The 22,790-nt window shown below is 45.9% G+C and overlaps 2 protein-coding genes and 3 non-coding genes across 6 annotated transcripts in view; 1 reads left to right on the forward strand and 4 right to left on the reverse strand.

Annotated features, from left to right (window-relative positions):
• MPP1 (MAGUK p55 scaffold protein 1) overlaps positions 1 to 9,080 on the forward strand; it is a 29,305-nt gene extending 20,225 nt beyond the window's left edge. The window contains exons 6-12 of the mRNA XM_037151617.2: positions 479 to 675; positions 2,226 to 2,332; positions 2,904 to 2,984; positions 3,907 to 3,987; positions 5,728 to 5,930; positions 6,184 to 6,258; positions 8,403 to 9,080. Of these exons, the coding sequence (XP_037007512.2) occupies positions 479 to 675; positions 2,226 to 2,332; positions 2,904 to 2,984; positions 3,907 to 3,987; positions 5,728 to 5,930; positions 6,184 to 6,258; positions 8,403 to 8,579 (921 nt within the window). The 3' untranslated portion in view covers positions 8,580 to 9,080. The remainder of the gene's footprint in view (positions 1 to 478; positions 676 to 2,225; positions 2,333 to 2,903; positions 2,985 to 3,906; positions 3,988 to 5,727; positions 5,931 to 6,183; positions 6,259 to 8,402) is intronic.
• On the reverse strand, positions 7,200 to 7,306 carry LOC119053867 (U6 spliceosomal RNA). The gene has a single exon (XR_005083389.2). It is a non-coding gene; the product is annotated as a U6 spliceosomal RNA (small nuclear RNA).
• Positions 9,081 to 10,309: 1,229 nt separating the features above from the next.
• Positions 10,310 to 21,701, reverse strand: DKC1 (dyskerin pseudouridine synthase 1). Of its 2 annotated transcripts, none has more exons than XM_037151605.2 (15): positions 21,593 to 21,701; positions 20,755 to 20,822; positions 20,030 to 20,116; positions 19,000 to 19,091; positions 18,604 to 18,788; positions 17,920 to 17,984; positions 17,410 to 17,536; positions 17,052 to 17,182; positions 16,361 to 16,504; positions 14,770 to 14,890; positions 14,169 to 14,287; positions 13,413 to 13,516; positions 12,814 to 12,865; positions 11,579 to 11,716; positions 10,310 to 11,152 (listed from the first exon to the last, which is right to left on the reverse strand). In XM_037151605.2, exons 1-15 carry the CDS (start codon positions 21,606 to 21,608, stop codon positions 11,087 to 11,089), a joined length of 1,515 nt encoding a protein of 504 aa, XP_037007500.1. In that variant the 5' UTR covers positions 21,609 to 21,701; the 3' UTR covers positions 10,310 to 11,086. The 2 variants fall into 2 exon arrangements, with proteins under 2 accessions (XP_037007500.1, XP_037007491.1); XM_037151596.2 differs by having other exon boundaries at positions 11,579 to 11,719.
• On the reverse strand, positions 12,943 to 13,070 carry LOC119053837 (small nucleolar RNA SNORA56). The gene has a single exon (XR_005083382.1). It is a non-coding gene; the product is annotated as a small nucleolar RNA SNORA56 (small nucleolar RNA).
• LOC119053882 (small nucleolar RNA SNORA36 family) lies at positions 16,696 to 16,829 on the reverse strand. Its single transcript, XR_005083391.1, has one exon. It is a non-coding gene; the product is annotated as a small nucleolar RNA SNORA36 family (small nucleolar RNA).
• Positions 21,702 to 22,790: the final 1,089 nt, after the last annotated feature.

Here is a 22,790-nt window from a genome sequence, read left to right on the forward strand (position 1 = left end):
TTCAATAGAACTGGATTGCGGGGTCAAGGGGTTACCAACTCAGACCCAATAACCCAAAGGCATTTTATACCTTCTTGTTGGAGGGCTCAGGTCTGACCGCTCCACAAACACAACAGTAACCAGTTCCAGTCACTTCGGCTCCACCTCCATTCTTTTCTTTTTTTACTTATTTTTTTAGGATTTTATTTATTTATTTTAGAGAGAGGGTAAGAGAGGGAGAGAAACATCAATGTGTGGTTGCCTTTTGTGCACCCCCCACCAGGGACCTGGTATGCAACCCAGGCATGTGCCCTGACTGGTCATCAAACCAGGGACCCTTTGGTTCCCAGGCTGGTACTCAAGCCACTGAGCCACACCAGCTCCCCCTCCATTCTTGCCTCTGTGTTATTCATTCAGTCCCGACACTACTTATTATATGTGCTGATGCTGGTGTTTCTCTTGAAGCTGCCACTGCACTTCCCCTTGCCTTCTTTTTCAGATGTTCATGAGAGCACAGTTTGACTATGATCCAAAAAAAGACAATCTGATTCCTTGCAAGGAAGCGGGACTGAAGTTTGTTACTGGGGACATTATCCAGATCATCAACAAGGATGACAGTAACTGGTGGCAAGGGCGGGTGGAAGGCTCCTCCAAGGAATCAGCAGGATTGATTCCTTCTCCTGAGCTGCAGGAATGGTGAGCTGCTTTTATGCAGGTGGAAATTGCAGATGAAATGGACCCAGGCCTACCACAAATAATGGCTTCAAAAGTCTGTCATGGCATGTGTAGGTTCCATTTCTCAACCAAGCCAGCCTTCCCACTTCCCTGGAATAATGAATGGGTAAGGGCACGGGTAACGATGAGTTGATAAGCTTAGCTGGCAAGCCTTTACAGGAAAAGGAGCCTGAATAGCTCTTCATTCGTTTGTGGGCCTGTTTCCTCAAATGCTTTCTCTGCGGTTAAAAAGGAAGTGGCAGTGCTGGGACTGGAGCCCTCCCTGGCCTCCCAGGCTAGTGCCTTTCTGAGAAGATATCTTCTGAGTCCTGCAGAAAACAGTCAAATTTTAAATATGTGTTCTTTATGCAAATCCCCAGTATGTGGAAAATGAGGTGAGAATCAACATTTATCCCATACACTTATCTGGTCAAACCAGGACTACTTACACAGAGACAATGCTTTCCCCACTGCGCAGTGTCACCTTTATCACAAACGAGCTCAGAGAGACAGGTGCCAGGCCTAAAGCCCCTGCCAGCTGCCATCCAGACTAATGTGGCGATGGCTGCCCAGGGCTTCCCAGGGCTCACCCACCTCCTTTGCCTCTTTGGAGAGTTCTTATGTGGGTGTCCAAATACCTGGCAATGGAAATGTGTCCAGGAGGAAGTTAATGCCCACCACGTTCTCCCATTAACACATCCTGGTCATTCCAGCGGGGCTCTTTGCACCTCTCTCTGTGGAGGCCTCAGCTCTAGGCAACTCAAATCCAAGTGTGGTACTGAGAATACAGTGAACACACTGGTTCAGCTGATTCTTTCCTCACTTCCATACTGCTCTAAACCCTGCTCACCACAAACCCAGAGCCTTCTACACACAAAAGAGGCTGAGAGGAGGAGAATAGGGGGGTGAATGGATAGAGAGAGAGAGAGAGAGAGAGAGAGAAAGATACAGAGAGGTTGAGGGGGTGCTGGCAGAGACAGAGAAACAGGCTGAGAAACCAAGGGGGTGGGTCGCAGAGAGAGACACACAGAGAAAGTGAGGGGCTAAGAGGTAGAGGATGAGAGTGAAAGGGGAAGAGTTAGAGACACACAGAGAATGAGTGGCTGGCAGAGGGTATGAGAGAGAAGGAGAGGGGTCAAGAACCGCATGAAGTTTATTGGCAAGTGCAAAGGGAAGGAGGCAGATGAGTCCAGTCTGGATTTTTCCCTAAGATTTTATTTCTTTATTTTTAGAGAGAGGGAAAGGGAAGGAGAAAGAGAAGGAGAGAAACATCAATGTGTAGTTGCCTCTCACACCCCCCTACTGGGGACCTGGCCTGCAACCCAGGTGTGTGCCCTAGACTGGGAATCAAACTGGTAACCCTTTGGTTCACAGGGCCGAGCTCAATCCACTGAGCCACACCAGCCAGGGCTAGTCTGGAGGTTTTTCATAGAAGGGAAAGGCAATCACTGAGCTCTGTCACAACACAGGCAAATGATCCTGGGACTCACACTGCTAATTCACTGACATCCCTGGTCCTCTTTTCCTACTAGGAGGGTGGCAAGTGTGGCTCAGTCTGCTCCAAGTGAAGCCCCGAGCTGCAGTCCCTTTGGGAAGAAGAAGAAGTACAAAGACAAGTACCTGGCCAAACACAGTTCAAGTAAGCTTTCTTGAGCTTCCTGGGCCTCCTCTCTTCAGGCTCCTGGCAGGTGGAGATGGTGTGGTGCTTAGTGGAACATGTGCTATGCCGAAAGCATGCCATTTCTTCTGCTTTTCTTTTATTACATTCATCTTCTCAAGCTCACTGTAATCAGTCAGACAATGCCAGTACATGTAAATGAAGGTTAGTGGTCTGTTCTCACCTACTCATCATCCTCACCTCTCAGGTAACCAACTAAACAGCCTTCCAGCCCTTTCTCAGTGTGGCATTACCATCAGCATGACCAGCTAGAAGGTCTGAACAACCTCAGAGAATAGCATGCTTTCCTGAGAACTAATTCCAGCTTTGGTTTTTACCTACCATGGCCGGAAATATAATATCGCAAAATTATAAATGGGTTTTCAAGCAGATCGTAGACAACAAAGCAATAATAATGCGCCACTTACTAAATGCCTCCCATCCCACTCTAAGTGCAGATGGGAACAGCAAAGAATAACAGAAACTGAAATCCTCTGGTGTGATTTCTCCTCGGCTCCAGAAGTGAACATTGCTTGGTTTTCTTTGTCTCTAGTTTTTGACCAGTTGGATGTTGTTTCCTATGAGGAAGTCGTTCGCCTCCCTGCATTCAAAAGGAAGACCCTGGTGCTGATCGGTATCTCCTCGTCACCCTCCATGTTGCTTTGCTAGTTAGAGTACATTTTTGTCCTTTTGTTCCTGCCTGTAGCATATAACCCTTCTTCCAAAAAAATTACAAGACAGTGAGGAAAAAAAAGAAGTAAGGTCTCTTGGGTTCTCTGTGTAGAACAGGTATAATTTTCTGAGTTCTAACCTCATCTGGGTTTGCCTTACAAGTGAAACTAACAGGTTTTTCAGCAGCTAATTCGTTTAGGTTGGGTTTGGTGCTGGCCAGTCCTAAACTGGGTTTGGCTTTGTTTATCTGGCTGGCTGTAGGGGTGTTCTAGTCCTGTGCTTTTTGTAAAGTACACATGTCAGAGTGCTTTGTTAGCAACATCAGTGTCTCTGGAAACTATGTGGGGCTCTTTGGTCATCCACATGAGCCTCAGCCTTTAAATGAAATGAGTCCTTGCTCCAATCCCAGGTATGTGGGTGTTGGCTCACCTCCCTGTCTTTGTAATTAAAGTATTAGTTGCTTAGATCTGTATTAAGGTTCTACTGAAGTTTCCAATAAAAATTGTAGCTTAAATTCAGCACCATTCATTTGGGAGAGCTCAGTAAAGCAAAGATTGATGGACAATGGAAACCCTCATGCATTAGCTGGTTCCTCTGTGGAAATAACAGTTATGTTCTGAGTCTTGACTTTTAGCCCTTAGAAGAGTCTCCCTCTCCAGCTGGGACACAAGGGCCTGAAGCCCCTAATCCCCCTAAAGGCACACTTGCACCTGACCCCAGCCCAGATGCTGCGCCAACTCATTTTCACCTGTTGGCGATTTCAGGCTTTGAGAGATGAAAACCCATATTCCGTTCCTATTCCTATTCCTTTTTCTTTGGGGAAAAAAATGGAAACTTTCATTAAAATCATAACAAGCTGGATTATTTCTTCTCTCCCTCTGAAGGAGCCAGTGGGGTGGGTCGTAGCCACATTAAGAATGCCCTGCTCAGCCAGTACCCGGAGAAGTTTGAGTACCCTGCCCCGTGTAAGTAACTTGGAGGGGGGTGGTTCAGAGGGCAAGTGGGAGCACCATTCTCCATCTGCAATACTGTAGTAGTCCTTCTTTGGTGGTTTTATTTTAAATATTTGATTATAGAAACAAAACACAAATTAGGAAAGATACAAATTCATACCCATAATCACTCCAACTAACAGCATAACTGTGTTTTCTTATTCTCTTCTGTGCTGTTCATGTACATAACAGAAGCAATAGTAAATAATTTCATCCTGCTTTTAAAAATTAAGTAATATGTGCTCTGGCTGGTGTAGCTTAGTGGATTGAGTGTGGGCCTGCGAACCAAAGGGTCGCTGGTTTGATTCCCAGTCAGGGCACATGCCTGGGTTGTGGGCCAGGTCCCCAGTGGAGGGAGCATGAAAGGCAACCACACATTGATCTCTCTCTCTCTCTCTCTCTCTCTCTCTCTCTCTCTCTCTCTCTCACTCTTTTCCTCTCCCTTCCCTTCTCTCTAAAAATGAATAAATAAAATAGTTTTTAATTTATTAAAATTAAGAAATTTTAAGAAAAAATAAAATTTTTTGAAAAAATAAAAAATTAAGTAATATGTTATCAAAACTTAAACCTTTTTCTCTTTAGTTTACATTAGAAACATTTTCTCATGTGCCTTAATCACTTTGAGAACTTTCTTCTAGTCCACTGAGTGGCTGTACTGTAATTTCCTTAGCTACCCCACTTTTATTTGATGGCTGGGCTCTCTAATTTTCATGAAATGTCTCCTAAATCAAAGCAGTGCTCAGGGGAGGCACAATCTCTGCAGCAGCCCCAGGTAGGGGGGCAATCCGGCCAGTGGTCAGGTGGGAGGGGTTGATCATTTTCATTCCCAGAAGTGGATCTGCATAGCATGGTTGTGTATATTCCCAGGAAGAGATTCTGCTTCTCAAAGTAGAAAACGGGATTCTGAACCCGATATGAGTATTTTTTTTTTATTCCTTGCTTCTCCATTTTGCCTTTAGAGACATTGTGACATCCTAGGGCAGCAAGCAGATGGAACTGGGTTGAGAAGTGAGTGAGGAAGTCGAGAAGTAGAAACAACCAGTATAGCCTCGTGGTTTAATAACTTTGAATGAGAAGGAAGCTAGAGAAAGGGTGGTAGGTCAAAATAACTTCAGATCCAAGAAGAGGTGTTGTTTTATAAGCTGGAAAGGGGATGATGATAAGGGTGGAGAGCAGGGGAGGAGGTCCCTTGGGGAGGGCTGGGGAGGATTGTGTTTTGAACGGCAATATCTGGAGCACATTGACTTAGAGCACACTTTATATGAGCAACACAAGATGTTGTGACTTAAGAACATTCTAATAGTTAACAGTATAAGCTTAAATAAAACAGAAGTACTCTTCTTTCCAAGTTATGAAAACTTTAAATATACTTCTGAGAAATCCTGACCATCGCCTATAGATCTGTTTTCATAGCCTGTCATATCTCCACCTGTCATTTCTTTATTTTCAAACTTCAGTATTCTGGGGTTGGTGGTTTGAGACATGGGACTTAATGTTAGGGAAAATGATGATAGGAATGTTTTATGTTGGATTTTGCCTCTTGAAGTTTAAATGTGTTCTGGGCAGATGGGGGATTTCCTGATATTGTCAGCCCTTAAGGATTTCATGGGAGAAAACTCTCTCTCTGCACTAAAGGCAGCTAGGGTTTCAGCAGACACCATGGTCCATGGTGAGGACCCTGAGTTTGTCAGGTGTCTGGGTTCTTATGCACAGATACAACACGGCTGCCCAAGAAGAATGAAGAAGATGGGAAGGAGTACCACTTTATCTCCACGGAAGAGATGACAAGGAGCATCTCTGCCAATGAGTTCTTGGAGTTTGGCAGCTACCAGGGCAACATGTTTGGCACCAAATTTGAAACCGTGCACCAGATTCATAAGCAGGACAAGATTGCCATCCTGGACATCGAGCCCCAGGTGGGTAGGCATGGAAAGGAAGGAGTGGATGGGGAGGGGGTGCTGGAGAGCAAAGCTCATGGGAATCTTTGGGGAGCTCAGATTTGCTTCATGTACTTTCAGTGGGGTCATATGGAAGAAGAACAGTAGTACTGGAAATGATGGAAATGGTGCTGGGGGCAGTGAAGCCCAGAGATGCTTACTAGCAGGAATGCATCATGACAACAAAGTTTTTTAAAAAAATATTTTCTTCCTTTCTCTTCCTCTTTTCTAGACTCTAAAGATTGTTCGGACAGCAGAACTTTCACCCTTCATTGTTTTTATCGCACCTACTGACCAGGGCACTCAGGTAGGAAGGGGGGATTGTGCAGGGTGGGTAGGGGTTCACTCGCTAGTCCTGTCCGAACTGTGACATCAGTCCAGATCATGACCCAGAGCACCAGCTGTAGCTCAGCTTCAGCTTGTAACCAAATCCCCTATGAGTTTGCTGATTACCGCTATCCTTTCTGCAAGGCCAAGAAGCCAAAGGACATATATATATTATTTACATTTGATTCACTCAGCAGACACTTATTAAACAACTAACTGGACAATGACCACGCTAGGTAATGGGGACACAGTCAATGTTCCAGAAGTGCCCAGGGTCCAGTGGCAGAGATGGACAATTGGGTAAATCTTCACACTTTGGTATGATGTGGGCTCAAGTAGGGTGAGCAGGGGGGACTGTGAAGGAGACTGAACCCACCCTGTGGTGTGGGGTGGATGTAGGGAGCATGGGAAAGGAGAAAGGAGGCCAGGAATATAGTGAAATGTCTCCCCTGCTCCCCGCTCCACAGTTCCTACCTGCCGCACACTCACCGCACACACACTCTGCTGCACCCCGCTTTTTCACTGAACACGATGATCTTCCTGAATCAGTGTATGGAGAGCTTCTTCAGTCTCAGTGCCTGCATGGTCTCCTATTGTGTGTATGCGGCATTGTTTTGTGCCACTGTTCCCTTAGAGCCATTTGGGTTGTTTTAGAACTTGGACTCTTATAAATAACATGGCAACCAATGGCCCTGTACAAATGGCATTTCACAGGTGTGCAAATTTATCTGTAGGAAAAATTCCAGGCAGGATTGCTGGATCCAAGCATGGACGCTTTGGGAATTGGGAATTCAGACAGAGATCATTTACCTCAGAGAATGCTTGCTTCCCTGTGCCAGGATCATATTTTTCCAAACTTTCATTTTTGGCCAGCCTAATAGAGGGAAATATTATGAGTCTCATTGTACTTTCATCCGTTTTTAAAATATGGAACGCTTTACGGATTTGCGTGTCATCCTTGTGCAGGGCCCATGCTAATCTTCTCTGTATCGTTCCAATTTTAGTATATGTGCTGCTGAAGCGAGCACTGTACTTTTATCTTAAAAAATATTTTATTTATTTTTAGATATAGGGGAAGGGGAGAGAAAGAGAGGGAGAGAGACATCGATGTGTGAGAGAAACATCAATTGGTTGCCTCTCACGCACCCCTGACCAGGCACCTGATGGCCACCCGGGCCCTGACCGGGAACAAAACTGGTTACCTTACAGTTTGCAGGCTGGTGCTCAACCCATGGAGCCACACCAGCCAGGGCTGTACTTTTATCTTGTACTATAGGCAATTGAGTATTTTGTCAGACTCTTTTTTTTTAAGATTTTATTTATTTGGTTTTAGAGAGAGGGGAAGGGAGGGAGAAAGAGGGAGAGAAACATCAATGTGTGTTTGCCTCTCATGTGTCCCCTACTGGGGACCTGGCCTGCAATCCAGGCATGTGCCCTGACTGGGAATTGAACCAGTGGCCCTTCAGTTCACAAGGCAGCACTCAACCCAGTGAGCCATACCAGCCAGGGCTTTTGTCAGACTCTTAAGGGCCATTGGTATTACCTCTTCTGTTAATACCTGGTCATGTTCTTAGCTTTTTGTCTGCCGATCATTGGCCATTTTGTTGATTTCTAGGAACTCTGTATTAATTACCCCTCTGTGATATCAGTCACATTTTTTTTTAACGATTTGGCATGTGTTTTGTTTATTGCTACAGAAACACTTTTACTTTTATGGAGTGAAATTATCAGTCTTTTCACAGCCACTTGTTTGGGGGTTCTAGAAAGAAACCTGGGGTTGTCAGTCACACTTAACCTTGTCCTGGGATTGCGGCTCTGGGGGCTGCTGAAAGGGCTCTCCATACTCAAAGGCAAGCACTGGGAGATGGCTGCTGGTCTTCCAGAGCATTCTGATTAGTTTGAGGGTTACTTTGAGATCCTCTGAGAATTGTTCTTAATTGATTGTTTCTCTGTGCCCTTCTCTGTTAACATTCTAAAGCAGGGTCTTCGGGCTTTGTCTCTAAGTAGGTGACTGGGAGCCAGGCAATGGTCCTAACAGTCAACAACTACTTAAAAGCTGCCCCTAGCCTCTCAGGCCGGGCATGCTGCAGCCCGTTTTCATCAGTGGCTCTCTCTTCTTTGCAGACGGAAGCCCTGCAGCAGCTGCAAAAGGACTCGGAGGCCATCCGCAGCCAGTACGCTCACTACTTTGACTTCTCACTGGTCAATAATGGTGTTGATGAAAGCCTTAAGAAATTGCAAGAAGCCTTCGACCAGGCGTGCAGTTCTCCACAGTGGGTGCCCGTCTCCTGGGTTTACTAAGCTTGCAGAATGCGAGGGGGGAACTACTGTATGCCCTCTCCAGTATTTGGAACTCTATTCCCCTTGCTTTAAGACAAACAGGGGCCCTCCAGCTAATTTGTGTCAGCTTCTAGCTCTATGCAACTATCCTAATTAAGCCAGTGGGTGTCAGTCTTTTTCAAGGTGCTGAACGAAGGTCTGGGCTCTGGTTTTCCTGATACATAGGACCCCACTGATCAGAATTTCTAAACGATCTCTGGAAATTAGAGTCCAGAAGCACTATCCAAATGCAAATGCTAATCAAGAATGGCATATACAGGGAGGAAAAGCAATGGATCCTGTCTCTCTACAGCCTGCGCTCCTTCGCCTTGAATCACACTGGGCACTACATTTGTCTTTACTTTGAAGAAAACTTTTTTACTGCAACTTTCTAAAATGCCAAAATCAAACAGCTGTGCAATAGAATGATGTCTGCTCTAGGAAAACCCTTAAAAGCAATAAAAATGTTACTGTGCTAAAACACCAATGACTTTGTATTTGGGTTTCCACCCACACAACCCTCTGGAAAGGGAAATGTCATCAGCTTTAAGTTCATGGAGGATGGCATCCGACACCAGATGCCTCGAAGCCTTTAACTATCTTAAGGGCCTGGTGGTCAGAGTAACCCAACGTCTTGTGCATGTCTGAGTGACCACATGCTGAGCAGGGCCCAATTAGGTGCATTGTGACATGTGTGCATGTACACGTGCAATGTATTAAACATACTTTGAGGGCAAAGGTGTAAGATTGTCCAGTTTTTGCTCCATGGGGAAACAAGCCAACATCTTTGCTTCCACTTGCACTGGCCTTGGTTACATGCCTAACAAATCTTGCCATTTTCCCTGTCATTGTAGCGTTCTCTTTATTAACAAGACATGCTTTTTAGAGTGACCTCATGACTAGCTGCAGAGATTAAACTATCAAGAAAATGAGCCACTGCTAGAATTACGGAAAAAAAAAAACAAAACCCTCAACCCCCAGTCCCAAGCCTATTGTCCACCTAGGATTATCCTGGAACCCAGCAAAGAGCAGACATTTATTGTAGCTTCCTGCTAGTACTTGGAGGCTTACATGGTGGTCACCAGAGTGCCAGGGGTGGGCATGGAAAGCTTAGCGGTGGACCCTGTGCACTGGGCTGCACGTACCAGCAAAGGCCTCTCCTCCCTATATCTGGAGATTACCCACTCCCCCACTGCGCTTCACATATTCTTAGGTTTTGGTAGCAGATAGGAAGCAACCCTAGCCCTAACCAAGGCCTTTAGATTCCTTAACATCCATCCACCACCTGCCCCCCCCCCAATTTTTGCCACTTAGTAGGCCATCAGCACATAGCTTCAGTGGGCTCCCATCATTGAGTTTGAGCCCCAGATAGCTTTAGCGCTTCCTTCAGGCTTTTTCAGGGCACATCTGCACACTCACCCCGACAACTGCCAGACCCATTACATATGCCTTTCTCCTGTTCTTTGAGATTGCTGAATTTGTGATGATTCCCCTTGTTACCTAGTTAATATCTTCAAGAGATTCCAGAGTATTTGATCCAATGCTCAATGATAAGCCCCAAGGTGCAGGTTGTAAGACACAGACCCAGAAAAAAAAAAACTAACCAAAGAGAAAGCATCACATTTCAAATACAGCAATGTCTACATTTTTTTAAATCATTTTTGTTCTACTAGTTTGAGATCGCCGACCAATAGAAAACCCAACAGGAACACTTGAACAATGTAACAAGTCAACTTTAATTAAAGTAAAAATTACAACCTTCTTCCAGCAACAAATGATTGCATCCTTTGAAAGAAGGTAAAAACGAGAATACATTTTGGATTCTGCCACATACACAAGTAGGCAGATGGATTTAGGTACATGAGTCTTGTCTGTACACACGAGCTTGAGTAAGTACACAAAGTTAATAGGCCAGAAGGATTGGAAATAGCCTTTCAGATGAAAGACCATGAATCCTTGCCAGGCCTTTTTATCTGAGAGATCCATGGAGTTTGAAAGGTGGCTGATACTAAAACAGACTGCTGTCCTTACAGCGCACTGGGGATTTACCACCCCCAGTAAACATGGGTGTTACATTCTTTTAGTTTTTCTGGACCATTTCACTCTGCAATTTTTACAAACTTTTTAAACAGAGGGGTGCTGGAGAGTGGCAGAAGCAAATGAGTGAATGACAACGCTGTTAAAACGGCCATTAGAAAACAGCCACACATGGTTACTGGGCGGTGCAGGGTCTGAGGGCAAGGCTTCCCAGCTCCCCAAGCAGAGAAGAGGGTGGCGTCAAATCTGCCTCCTGCACCCACGTCCTTAAAACAGGACAAGATGGGATGACCACACCAGATATTGTCACCAAGGTCTCAGAGAGCAGCTAAAATGTGCCTCAGCTCTCTGCCCTTTCTGGGACCTGTGTCCCATTCCCTCAAGAACAAAAGGAACTATGTTTTCTTAATAAGGCTTTAATTTCTCCTCCCAGGTAAGCACAGTTATCTCCACTAATCAGAAACTACTTCTGCTTTTATTTTCTTCTTCTTCTTTTTCTTCTTGGTGGTATCACTGTCCTGGGGGGAAAAAAGGCCACAGAATCTGTTAACAGAACCATTCCCACTCTCCCCAGAGGAATTCAGGGAAGTTGCACAGTCAAGCCTTTTAGGATCTCTAAGGATATTCGGGGATAATACATTCTTTTGCACATAACACAGAGTCCTAAGCTTTTCAGTGGTGCCCCAGTGGTCCACTGAAAAACAGGGGTGGATTCCCAAGCTACAGCCTCCCCATCTACCATCAACAAAATTCTAACTATGAGCAGTTACTACAAAATGCCAGGGCCTATCTCTGTACATCCGCTGCGGTAGCAGGGGACAAAGGCACTCCAGTAATATGGGGCAGCTTCCAGAGTAACCAACCTGGCAACCATTGGGTAATTCCTCCCTGCACCCACAAGGACTAAGTGGGCTGAGGTATCCTGAACATCTTTATATACACACCCCATCTCCTGGCTCTCCTGCACTCTCCAGAGCAGCTTTGGCCTTCTTATCCTTCTTCTTCTTTTTTTCCTTTTCCTTCTTAATCACTTGTGGAGATGCTGGTGAGGTCTCATCACTTTCACTCTCTCGCTTCCTCTTCTGCTACAATGGAGACATTTCATCAAAGGTTAACATCTTAGGCAAAAACGGATAGAAAGGTTAAGTCGAAAGGCATGGAGCTACCAGAAAAGATCCTGACTGGGTACAATAGGAAGTTTTCTAATTATGAAACCAATGGGTCTTTAAATTTACCAAGGATTCAAAGACAGTCTCATTCACAAAGAGCAGGAAGCCATGGGCACAGCAGGAGCAGCAAAACCAAGGTAAGAGAATGAAGGGCCCTGAGCAAGCTATTTTTTCTGGAGGCCAACCTCACTAGTATAGAAAGTTGAACTAGGCCCTGACTGGTGTGGCTCAGTGGATAGAGTGCCAACCTGCACACCAGAAGGTCACTGGTTTGATCCCAGTCAGGGCACATGCCTGGGCTGTGGGCCAGGTCCCAGCAGGGGCCACATGAGAGGCAACCACACATTGATGTTTCTCTCTCTCCTTCCCTTCCCCTCTCTCTAAAAATAAATATATTTTAAAAAGTTGAACCACATGTCCCCTGAGGGTGCTCCCACCAGTCCTCAAAGGTAGCAGGCAAGGCAGGAAAAGCTCTTCCAGAGAACTCACTTCAGGTCACTCAGTGCCACACGTTATTCCACGCTGTTGGTGGTGCCCAACCCTGGGAAACCAAGCTGCTGCCACATGCTTCCCTTCAACTTTTGGAGCACTGAACTGGTGACATCTACAAACGTGTCAGCCTCAGGTAGCACTGCTGCTCCTGCTCAGACCCAAGTGCCACAGCCTCTGATTTTGACACACCTGTGCCACCACCTGACCCACAGTGGGGGCCACAGTAAAACGTAACCCCACACTGTTCCGGTGGTGCTGCCTAAGCTGAGATAGAAGATGAGGCCAGTGTAATTCCCGAGCCCACATTTATCCCAGCAGACATGTGAAAGTGAGTTGTCACCTACAGAACCCAAACGCCCTGAGGCACAACACGTCATCTCTGCATCATGCACCCTCAGGGGGTTGGCAGGCCCAGCTGTTCTGAGCCAGGTTAAATGGCTGGACTGCAGTCACCAAAACAAGCCAATCACAACCATCTCCCAAAGTGCATTCTAAACTCATCATAGGATGCCACTTACCACCTTTGGGGTCTGTACTGTTTCAGCACCCACCTCAGTCTTCACGACATCACTGAAAGGAGAGGCAGCGGTGTTAGACGCACTTAACGGCTTTCAATGCAGGGACTGCCTTCACCAGCAGTCAATCAGTGATATCTGGCAAGTCTAAGCCACCATCAAAATGCTGACGCTGGACAGAAGAACTTACCACTTACTGTTGCAGACTGACTCCCTCTAGAGTCCCACAAGCCAGACTAGAAAGGGATAACTGTCTGCTGCAGAGGACCAAGCAATTGCCCTGGGCAGTCGAGGTGAAGCAACCTGCTTACCACCCTACAGCCCTCAAGGCTTTGTGAAAGGTCTCATGGGTTCCTTTGCTCCCGCATCTAGCAAATCCCCACCCCCACTCCTCAACCAAACCTGCTCCTCACCTGGGCCCCATGACCTCCTATCTTCATCTGTAGTTGATGTACTCATCCACGTAGCCAGCATGCTGCACGTACCACTCCAAGTTCAATACCCTCCTACCTTCACCTGTAGCTGAGGCACTACTATGTCAAGACAAGTGTGCCGTCTCTGCCTGCCCCAGGTGTCTAATAAACTAAAAGCCCTGCCCTCACCTGTAGTCAACATACTCCTGAATCCAGGTGATGGGTGTACTGTCTGTGGGCTTGCCATGCTTGTCCAGAAGGCCCTGCTTGATCATCAGCTTCTTCTGACTTGCCTGGTGGATGTCAGGGTTTCAACATCAGAACGGTGCCAACACACACAGCACAGGTATTAGGACTGCATGCACATGGCTCAGGTCCCGTTTCTTCCTTGTGTACTCCTTACAGCCCTCTACAGAGCACTCCAAATTCACCCTCACTCTCCAACGGGAGCAAACAAGGGACTTGTTAAAGCTTACTGTCTTGGCGAGAGCCTCTGCAGTGCCCTTCTGTGGCAATGGGCCCTCACATATACTAGTGGGCCTGCCCCGGACCTCCCTCCCCTCTTCCCATCATTAACATACAATGCCACACCTTTCACACCCGCATGGATCAAGAGAAGCTCCCTTACCCAGATCCCCTCAACAGGTCACGCCCTTCCACTATAGACTGTACAGGTGCCACACACCTTGGCACTCCTTGGTAAGCCCTCAACTGAGCTAAAATTCACCATTCCTTTGTGCAGTTTGAGTGATGGCCCATCTGCTTCCTCCTATTAGATGGAAATCTCTTAAGGTCTGAGACAGGCCAGTTTCCACTCACCATCGACTCCCCCAGGGCTCAGCATAAGGCAAAGCCTGTGGCTCAGGAGTTACACCAAGAGCTGCCCAAGTATTCAGCAACGCTAAACAAAATAACCTGGCAGGGGACACATCCCGTCCCACTTACCTTTGGACCTAACCCCCACTTCCGAGGGTAAGTGTCTCTTTCCATAATCACTCTCTTGATCTTGGCCACTATCCCATGGTCACAGGTAGAGATAACCGCTGTGGTCATTAGTGCGATAGCTTCAGGCATTGCAGAGAGATAAGAGAATCACTCAAAGAGGAAAGCCTTGATAACTGATAAGCCCAAAAGCCGCTAGTTCACACAGTTTTTTTCAAACTCTAAGCTCTATTGCGTTAATCGAAGTATCCTTCACTGAGGATGTTCATAGGGATGTGCAGATGAGAAGTGGACTAAAGGCTCTTCACTGACAACCATGGACATTTATTCCCATTCTTAATGATTTCCTCTCTCCTCACTGGAGAACCAGCTGCTGAAACATGGCCTCCAGCAGCAGGGATAACCTCCCTTTACCCACAGGGAAGGGGGTAAAACCCACTCATCTCCTCCCTCGCATGTGCCTGTCTGACACAGCCCTTTGCTGTGGCCACCCCTACAGACCCCTGACAATACAGTGAGATCAAACCAAGCCCAGGACTTGGGAGCCTGCCCTTTGTGAACCTGGTCATGATGGTGCAGAAGCGAGGACAACGTCCCCTCTTACCTATGCAGATTGCTTCCCCTTTGGTGGTGATGATCACGATCTCCTGATTAACTTCAATGCCATCCTCATATCGGAGAAGACCCGGAAGCATGATCTTCGCCCCATAGCAGATTGCATTCACCTACAAGGACAGCACCACCTGTGAGAGCCCCAGCCACTGCCTTCCACCCCACCCCACAGCAAATTCAGACACAGAGCGGGGGGCGCTGTGAGCATCTCCCCACCTTGACACGAGGCTAACACCATTAAGAGCCACTGGTTGCAATCAGCATGTGAAAGAACTCCGAATGACAGCAACCACTTACCATACTCCAAGCACCTTATGCACACTGGCTCAGAAATGTTAAGTAGGACTTTAAATAATGATGCCTTCCATGCCTATAGAATTTGAGGATGTTTTCATTTCAAATCTAAAGCCAGCCTTAGTCTCCTTTAATTGCTCTTCTCTATTACTTATCATTAAGGGGAAAAACACCTGACTGAACTAGATCTATTAGATCTATTGGGACATTCGGGTAGTAACATGATCCTAAAATAACTCACAAGCAAGATTACCAAGGCCAACTGTACACAGGTTTTGGCATAACTTATAGGCCAACAAATACAAGGCCACCTTGCCCCAAGTTCAATAGCATTCAATGCATCCATCTGCCTTGTCCCATCTTGTCTTTACTCACCCTAGATCTCTTTTGTTGACCACATTCCACCTACCCCTTAAATTTTCCCAGAAGCTACCAGTTTGACCCTAGCAAAAGGGTATATCACATTGATGTTGTTCTGTTTTATGTGGTTAAGTACTGTCAATCATTATAGTGGCATGTTTTAGTACACCTCATTAATTTTTATTATGAATTATAACATAAAAGCTACATTAAATAACCCTGGCTGGGGTGGCTCAGTGGATTGAGCACAGGCCTGTGAACCAAAGGGTCGGGGTTCAATTCCCAGTCAGGGCACATGCCTGGGTTGCAGGCCAGTTCCCAGCAGGGTATGCAGGAGAGGCAACCACACATTGATGTTTCTCTCCTTCTCTCCTTCCCTTCCCCTCTAAAGATAAATAAAATCTTTTTTAAAAAAAGGAATTGGGCCTAACATTAAACTTTTACTTTAATTTGGTATAGTTTTCTTTAAAGATTTTATTTATTTTTAGAGAGAGGGAAGGGAGGGAGAAAGAGAGGAAGAAAAGGATCTAAGTGTGAGGGAAACATGGATTGATTGCCTCTCGCACACCCCTAACTGGGGACCTGGCCCAAAACCCAGGCATGTGCCCTAACCAAGAATCAAACTGGCAACCTTTCGGTTTGCGGGGCAATGCCCAACCCACCACACCACACCACACCACAGGGGCTAAATTAGTATATTTGGTTTTGATTTAATCAATCAAAAATGCTTCATTGACAAAAAAGGAAAAAGACCCCAGGATCCCACCTACAAAACCAGGGGGAAAAAAGGCAAAATAAGAGACAAACAATAACTCAGAAAGCCCAAAGTTAAGTTCACAACATCATGTTTTCCCTCTTTAAATAAAGACCATATCTCATCTCTGAAGACACATCTTGTCCAAATAATGGACTTGACACCCAGAACTTACTGCACTGTCTTTCATAACCAGCCGCTTATGAGATGTCAACAGCTTTTCCAAAGGGTAAACAACTCGCCGCAGGTAACTCTCATCCTTGTGGTTATCATACAGCCACTGGGCATCAAGCACGTCATGCATTGTCACCATGTGGTCCTGAGAAGCAGCCATGTAGAAAAATTACTCATTGCCATTGTATCTCGAATAGCCACATGGGCACCAAACTTCCAAAAACGGAAATGAATTTAGTCTTGTCTGCTAATCCAAGCTCATTAGTCTTCAGCTTCTTTAGAATCACTTCTCTTTTGGACATCTTTAACCTGATATATTTAAATCTGAGCAAATAGTTCTGTAGGCTATGAGGTAAGTGAATAGATTAATGCTTTCTATCCAACAGTCTCCCCTAGCCTGTATTTCAATGTCCCAAAGTTTAATTAACAGAACAGGGAAGCTGCCCTGAACTGAACTCAACACTTTGGAAATTGCTTTTTCCAGGACATGAAGCAGGTGGAGCCCCACCAAGAGCTGGAATATACAGGGCGGGACAAAAGTAGGTTTATAGGTGATAGGTGTTTGTATGAAAAATAACACAAGAATAAATACAAGAATAAACTCTGCTCCTCGTACTCACACCTATACACCTACTTCTGGGCCAGCCTGTATAGGTACCAGCCCCATAACTGCCAGCCCCACAGTGATGTACCTTTTCGCTCATGACTCCAGAACGAACCCTCCGAAGTTCCTGCATCTGACCACCAACTCCCAATAACAAACCAAGGTGTACACACAGCGTCCGAATGTAGGTGCCGGCCTCACAACTCACCCAAAAGATTCCTACAATACATATAAAAGTAGCACATATTCTCCAAAGTAAACATATCACCAGTTGAGAAACCCTGAGTTACTCTCTGAGCCAGAAAGACTAGAAACAATACACGCAGGCTATGGCTGCACCGTATGCTAAGGGCATCTACTTTTGACAACAGAGTATAATTTTCAAGAACCCGTTCCTCCCCACATAGGGCCTGTCAATTCAGTTCCTCACAGGCCTAACAACTTACCTAATCTTCTCTCAGGATCATACTCAATCATTTTGCTCTCATAGATGGTCCGCACTCGGAGTTGCCTCTTTACTGCAGCAATAAGGGGGGGTCGCTGGAATAAGGCACCCGTCAGAGTTTCTAGGGCCTGAGACCAAGCACAAAGCAAAATAAAGACTCTCATTGCATGGACTCTCAAATAAGATCAAAGAGCATTATTTTAGGAGTTTGGGGACACAATCAAAACATACAAGATTTCTTTCAATCATTTAAGATCTAAAAGGCCCTTTCAATTTTTGCTTCTTTCTCCAACTACACAGGGATGGCACAGTGCTGGATCAGAACTCTCCTCTCAAGGGACATGACCCGAAGTGCCCTTGCCATCTGTAGTCACCTGTCCAGGCTGGCTAGGGCAGCCCACTGAGAAGGGCACAGGAGAGTCCAGCCAGGAAAGCTGACCTGTTTGCAGTTGCCTAGGGGCTCAGAGATCCAGGTCACCAAAAGATTCCCTCCCTGTAATAACAGACTTACCCTGGCAAGTTGGGTCCCCCCTTCAATAGCATTGTGCAGCCGGACAATTCCAACATACTCTTTGCCTGGAAAATGACAAAAGAGTAGTCAGGGATGGCTACTGAGTTTTCTCTATTCTATATATAGTCCTATCACTTCCATTTTGTGCGGCAGAAAATGCAGGCAATTTGACCTTCTGTTCCTGTAAAATTTTGCAGCAAGACAGATTTCATGGTGCAGATGTGGGAAAGGAACGACAACACTTTCTCTCATGGGGACTTCGACTTCCAATGTGCTGACAAGGGCAGTTGGAGTACCCAGTGTAGAGCCTGCCTGGAAAAAAAGTCTTTCAAAGTCAAGTAGAATCTTCCCATATGAAAATGCAAGAAGGGCAATTTAGCCAGAAGCAGCAGCATGAAGTTAGAAGACCCTGGAGCAACAAGATGAAAAGCTGCACTTCGCCACAGGTTTGCCTCGGGGCTAAGAACAGATGTAGCTGACTCAACATGCACAAGCCTAGTAACCTAGCACTCCAAGAAAAAGCAGATGCAGAGGACAGAAGGCATGTAGAAAGTAAGACTGTCTCTGCTTAGAATTCTTTACTGATGAAGAAAATTTCAAGAGTTAAAAGGTAGAAGGGAAAGGAAATACAGAAAACCATCCAATTTCAAATTAACCACCTCTTCCTTCCCTCTTTCCACATACCTGCACTCTGTTGTGATTTTACCAAGCGAGTGGCTCGTTCTATGCAGACGATTAAACAGCCAGTCACCTTGGGATCCAGGGTACCACTGTGTCCTGTCTTCTCCACCCGCAGTATTCGTCGGATCCAGGCCACCACCTCATGGGAAGAGGGGTTGGAGGGCTTGTCAAGATTAATGAAACCTGTCCTAGAATGGAAAAGAAATTACTGGGCATCAGTTCTGGTCCCCTAATAAAAATGAGATCTGAAGAGTAAAAAAGAAGAGCTCGCCATGGGTACAAGTTATATGATATTTAGGATAATGACACTCTCAGATGCCAAAACCTCTGAGTAACTAATGTAAAAAAAAGGGTCATTTTTAAAGAAGTTTGAACAGTGCTTGTTCTGAACACACTTACCTGATATAATCCCCAATCTCTCTCTTCAGAGGATTTGAACCACAAGGAAGAGGTGTATAATGTGTTGTCCTTATATTTAGCTTATCAAAATTCTAGAAAGCAATGATACAACACAAAATAAAGTTAAGAAGCCATTAATATATGTAAAATAAGAAATCAGCACCACCACTGTGATATGTTCAAATTCACAGACCTGGATCTTGCTCCTGTATGTTCATTATCTGCTATGACAGACTGTTAAGCCTCCTTACATACTAGAAAAATTACTCATGAGTAATAAGACCAATTTTGTCACTCCTATAGAAAGACTCCTTGGGGTACTACAGAACAGACTGGGCTTCATCATGCAGGTTTAGAACAAAGCATGGACTAGCTTTGATTTTTGTCAGGGACAAGAGATAGCCAAATCGAGGACTGGCAGCAATATTTCTCAAACATGACTAGTTTGTTCTTGCTGTAGATACTCCTAGAGCTTTCTCATGTCTGCTCTCTGATGTCTGCTCCTTTTTACTCTCCTTTCTCAGGCTCAATCACTGATCTGAAAGGGCTCCCCTCAATTAAAGCCCATCTTTCACATCACCCAGTTTCATTTCATTATGGCATTTATCATAAATACCAATTATTTTAACTACCTATGTCCCACTCTCTAGATTTTAAGTACCATGAGAGTAGGGACATTGCCCACCAGGTTCACTACTATATTCCCAGGGCCTACAATAAAAAAGCAGATGCCATTTAAATGGCAGACACAGGCCTGGCTGGTGTAGGTCAGTGGACTGAATGCAGGCTGCAAGTGCAGGCTTCAAACCAAAGGATTGCCAGTTCAATTCCTGGTCGGTCAGAGCACATGCCTGGGTTGCAGGCCAGGTCCCCAGTGAGGGGCACACAAGAAGCAACCACACATTGATGTTTCTCTCCCTCTCTTTCTCCCTCCCTTCCCCTCTCGCTAAATAAATAAAATCTTAAAAAAAATTTTAAATAATAAAATAAAAACCAGACACTGACCTGATGCACAATCTTAACCACATACCTTTAGCAACAGGGGCCACTGAGATGTGTCCAACTGAGCCACTTTGGATTCAGGTTTGATAAGAAATTCTCCAGCATGTTGAATTTCCTTCCCCAGGACAGAAACACACCCCGTTAGACTTCCCACCTGATTTCCAACAATTCCATTACTAACTCAGAACCTTATGCCCTTTCAATAGAAAACAACCTAGTATATACCTCTTCACTAGAACAAAAAATGACCTAAAATCTCAGGTGGGTAAGTGAAGTGCCCCCCAAGAAGGGTACAGCTATTTAAAGAGACAGAGGACAGTGGGTCTGCAGGTGGAATAAAAAAAGAAAATTTCAGCCCTGGCTGGTGTAGGTCAGTGGATTGAGTGCGGGCCTGCGAACCAAAGGATCGTGGTTCAATTCCCAGTCAAGACACATCACTGGGTTGCAGGCCAGTTCCCAGCAGGGGACTCAGGAGAGGCAACTATACATTGGTATTTCTCTCCTTGCCCTCCAAAGATAAATAAAAAATCTTTAAAAAAAAAAAAAGAAAATTTCAGGGAAAGCAGCTGGTGTGGCCAACACCACTTAGGAAACTACATGTGATAGAAGATATTTAGATTGGCCAGGGCTGTGTACAATGACTGTCCAATTCTAGCCCATTACTTCAAAGCCTTTAAAAGTAGTTTTCTCTAACTCGTTATCTAAGTGATCTTTATTTTTAGTCAAAACAAAGGAAAACATATTCCTACTCACTGCAACATCTTCTTCTGGTAATGTCTTGTGCTCTTTTTTCTTTTTATGCTTCTTTGGCACAGTAAATACTAGAAAAACAAACACAAGATTTGGGAGTTCTTTCCGAAAATAAATGCAACCAAGTTTAAAATAGAGAAAGAAACCAGGATAGGTGGAAAATGGATGTTGGGTCTACAATTACTGAGGAAAACGATGTGTGATGCCAAATATGTATGTGGGGTGCATAAACCCATAAAGAACTAGAAACAGTCGCACGTGTCGGCTTCCTTTAGGTTCACCACGTGGCGGGGCTTCACACGCTGCTTAAGCGTTGAACCCACACGCCGGAAAGTTCCATTAAGTGACCACCTGACTGTCCCCGCGTGTTTGTGACCTCTAGAACTTCCTTGCATGTCGAAGGTACGTCCGGGCCCCAGCCCGAGCCCCTCAACCCTCTTTTCTTCTCCAATCATTCTTTCCTCCCCTCACTCCCTAGCGCTGACTGTGGCGTCTACGTTGCAGGCAGCACAGGTGCCGCTAGGTCTCCTGCACCGCAGAATCAATGGCGTGGCCGCCGCCTTTCAAGTCCTTAAAAAGGCTGTGCGGGCAGTGGTAGACCCAGGCCTTTGTGGCATCACCTCATCTCGAGGGCCTCCCGCGATTTTGCCCTCACTCATCGAGCCCAAGCCAAGAGGTGAGGTTGGCAGGAGGCCTGGCAGCCAGCGACCCAGCCCGGTGGCTTAAGCTAACGGGGAGCTCTGGCTCCGACGCTGTCCCCTGATCCCTTATCTCCGAGGCAGTGGAGTTGACCCCAGTAGGGGAAACTCGGCCAAACAAATCGTGAAAGAGCAACCCTTACCTTCGACATCCGCCATATTTCCCCGCAGAGCGTGCGAGCCTCGTGGGCAACAGCCAAAAGAGAGATTAACACTCCACCGCTCTCAGGCCGTGCCACTAGACCCCGCCCACTTGTGCGCGTCCCCGAGCGTGTCGCGCCACGGGGAGGAGTCAGTATGAAGGGGCTGAGCCTGAGACGCGCGCGCGGGGCAACTGAGCAATCTCATTGGCTGGTTTCAGTGGTATTGCGCCTGCGCCTGCGCGTGCGTTTTTAATCTCGCCCCACCCACAGGAACTCAGGCTGTGAAAGCGGTGCAGCCAGCCGGGGAGTACAGTAGCTTGTGGGCGTGGCTTGGGCCGCTGTTCATTTACCTTCGCTGGGTTTAACCCGAGTTTGAGCACCTGAGTACCTGGCTGAGTACTCTGTTGACTGTTGTTGCATTCGATGGGCGAGAAATCAGACATCCAGAAACTTAGAGCTTATGATGGTATTTATTGGCCAAAAGTTTCTTTTTACCTGCGCAGGGGCGGCTTCCTTCCCCCCCTGGGGAGTCAGGTAGCTTCTCAGGGCTACAACATGGAAGCCGCACGTGGCTTACAAACTATGGGGTTTTTATAGGGCAGAGCAAGCGAATGCGGGCTTACAGAAGCAGATGTGGCGGTTAGCTATTAGCTAGGTTGCTAAATTGAAAACGGCGAGGGTCTCTCTAATTGGTGGGTATTGCTGCTGGTGGGCCCTGGTTAGTTACCTTATTTGGCTAGAATTTTTCTTTTTTTTTTTTTTGAACCCAACTGTTCCCGGAGGATTATTTATTACCCAGTCTCAGGAACTGCAGATGCCTAACGGCTATCCCTATGTTTCCACTACTAATGGCCATTACATTCCCCCCTTTTCTAGTTACTAGTCAAACCCTTGACTGTTGTTCTTCTTGGGGCAGGATAGTATAGGGTTGAGCCAGGACCATTAATTTGATTGTGTTAACCCTATCTTTTATAAAGGCAAGCAACTTTTTGAGGATGATAGGCCCTAAAGTTAGGGCTAACAACAGCAGAATCAAGGGTCCTGCTAACGCTGATATTAGGGTGGTCAGCCAGGGCGAGGTCTTAAATAAAGAGGCAAACCAGTTAGGACTATCAGGTTCACTTTCTCTTTCTCTAAGTCTTTTAGTTAGGGTTTTAATACTCTCTTTAATTACTCCAGAATGATTAGCATAAAAACA

The sequence above is a fragment of the Artibeus jamaicensis genome, unplaced genomic scaffold (genome assembly GCF_021234435.1).
Source record: "Artibeus jamaicensis isolate MK-2021 breed Jamaican fruit bat unplaced genomic scaffold, CSHL_Jam_final contig_374, whole genome shotgun sequence".
Lineage (NCBI taxonomy): Eukaryota > Metazoa > Chordata > Mammalia > Chiroptera > Phyllostomidae > Artibeus > Artibeus jamaicensis.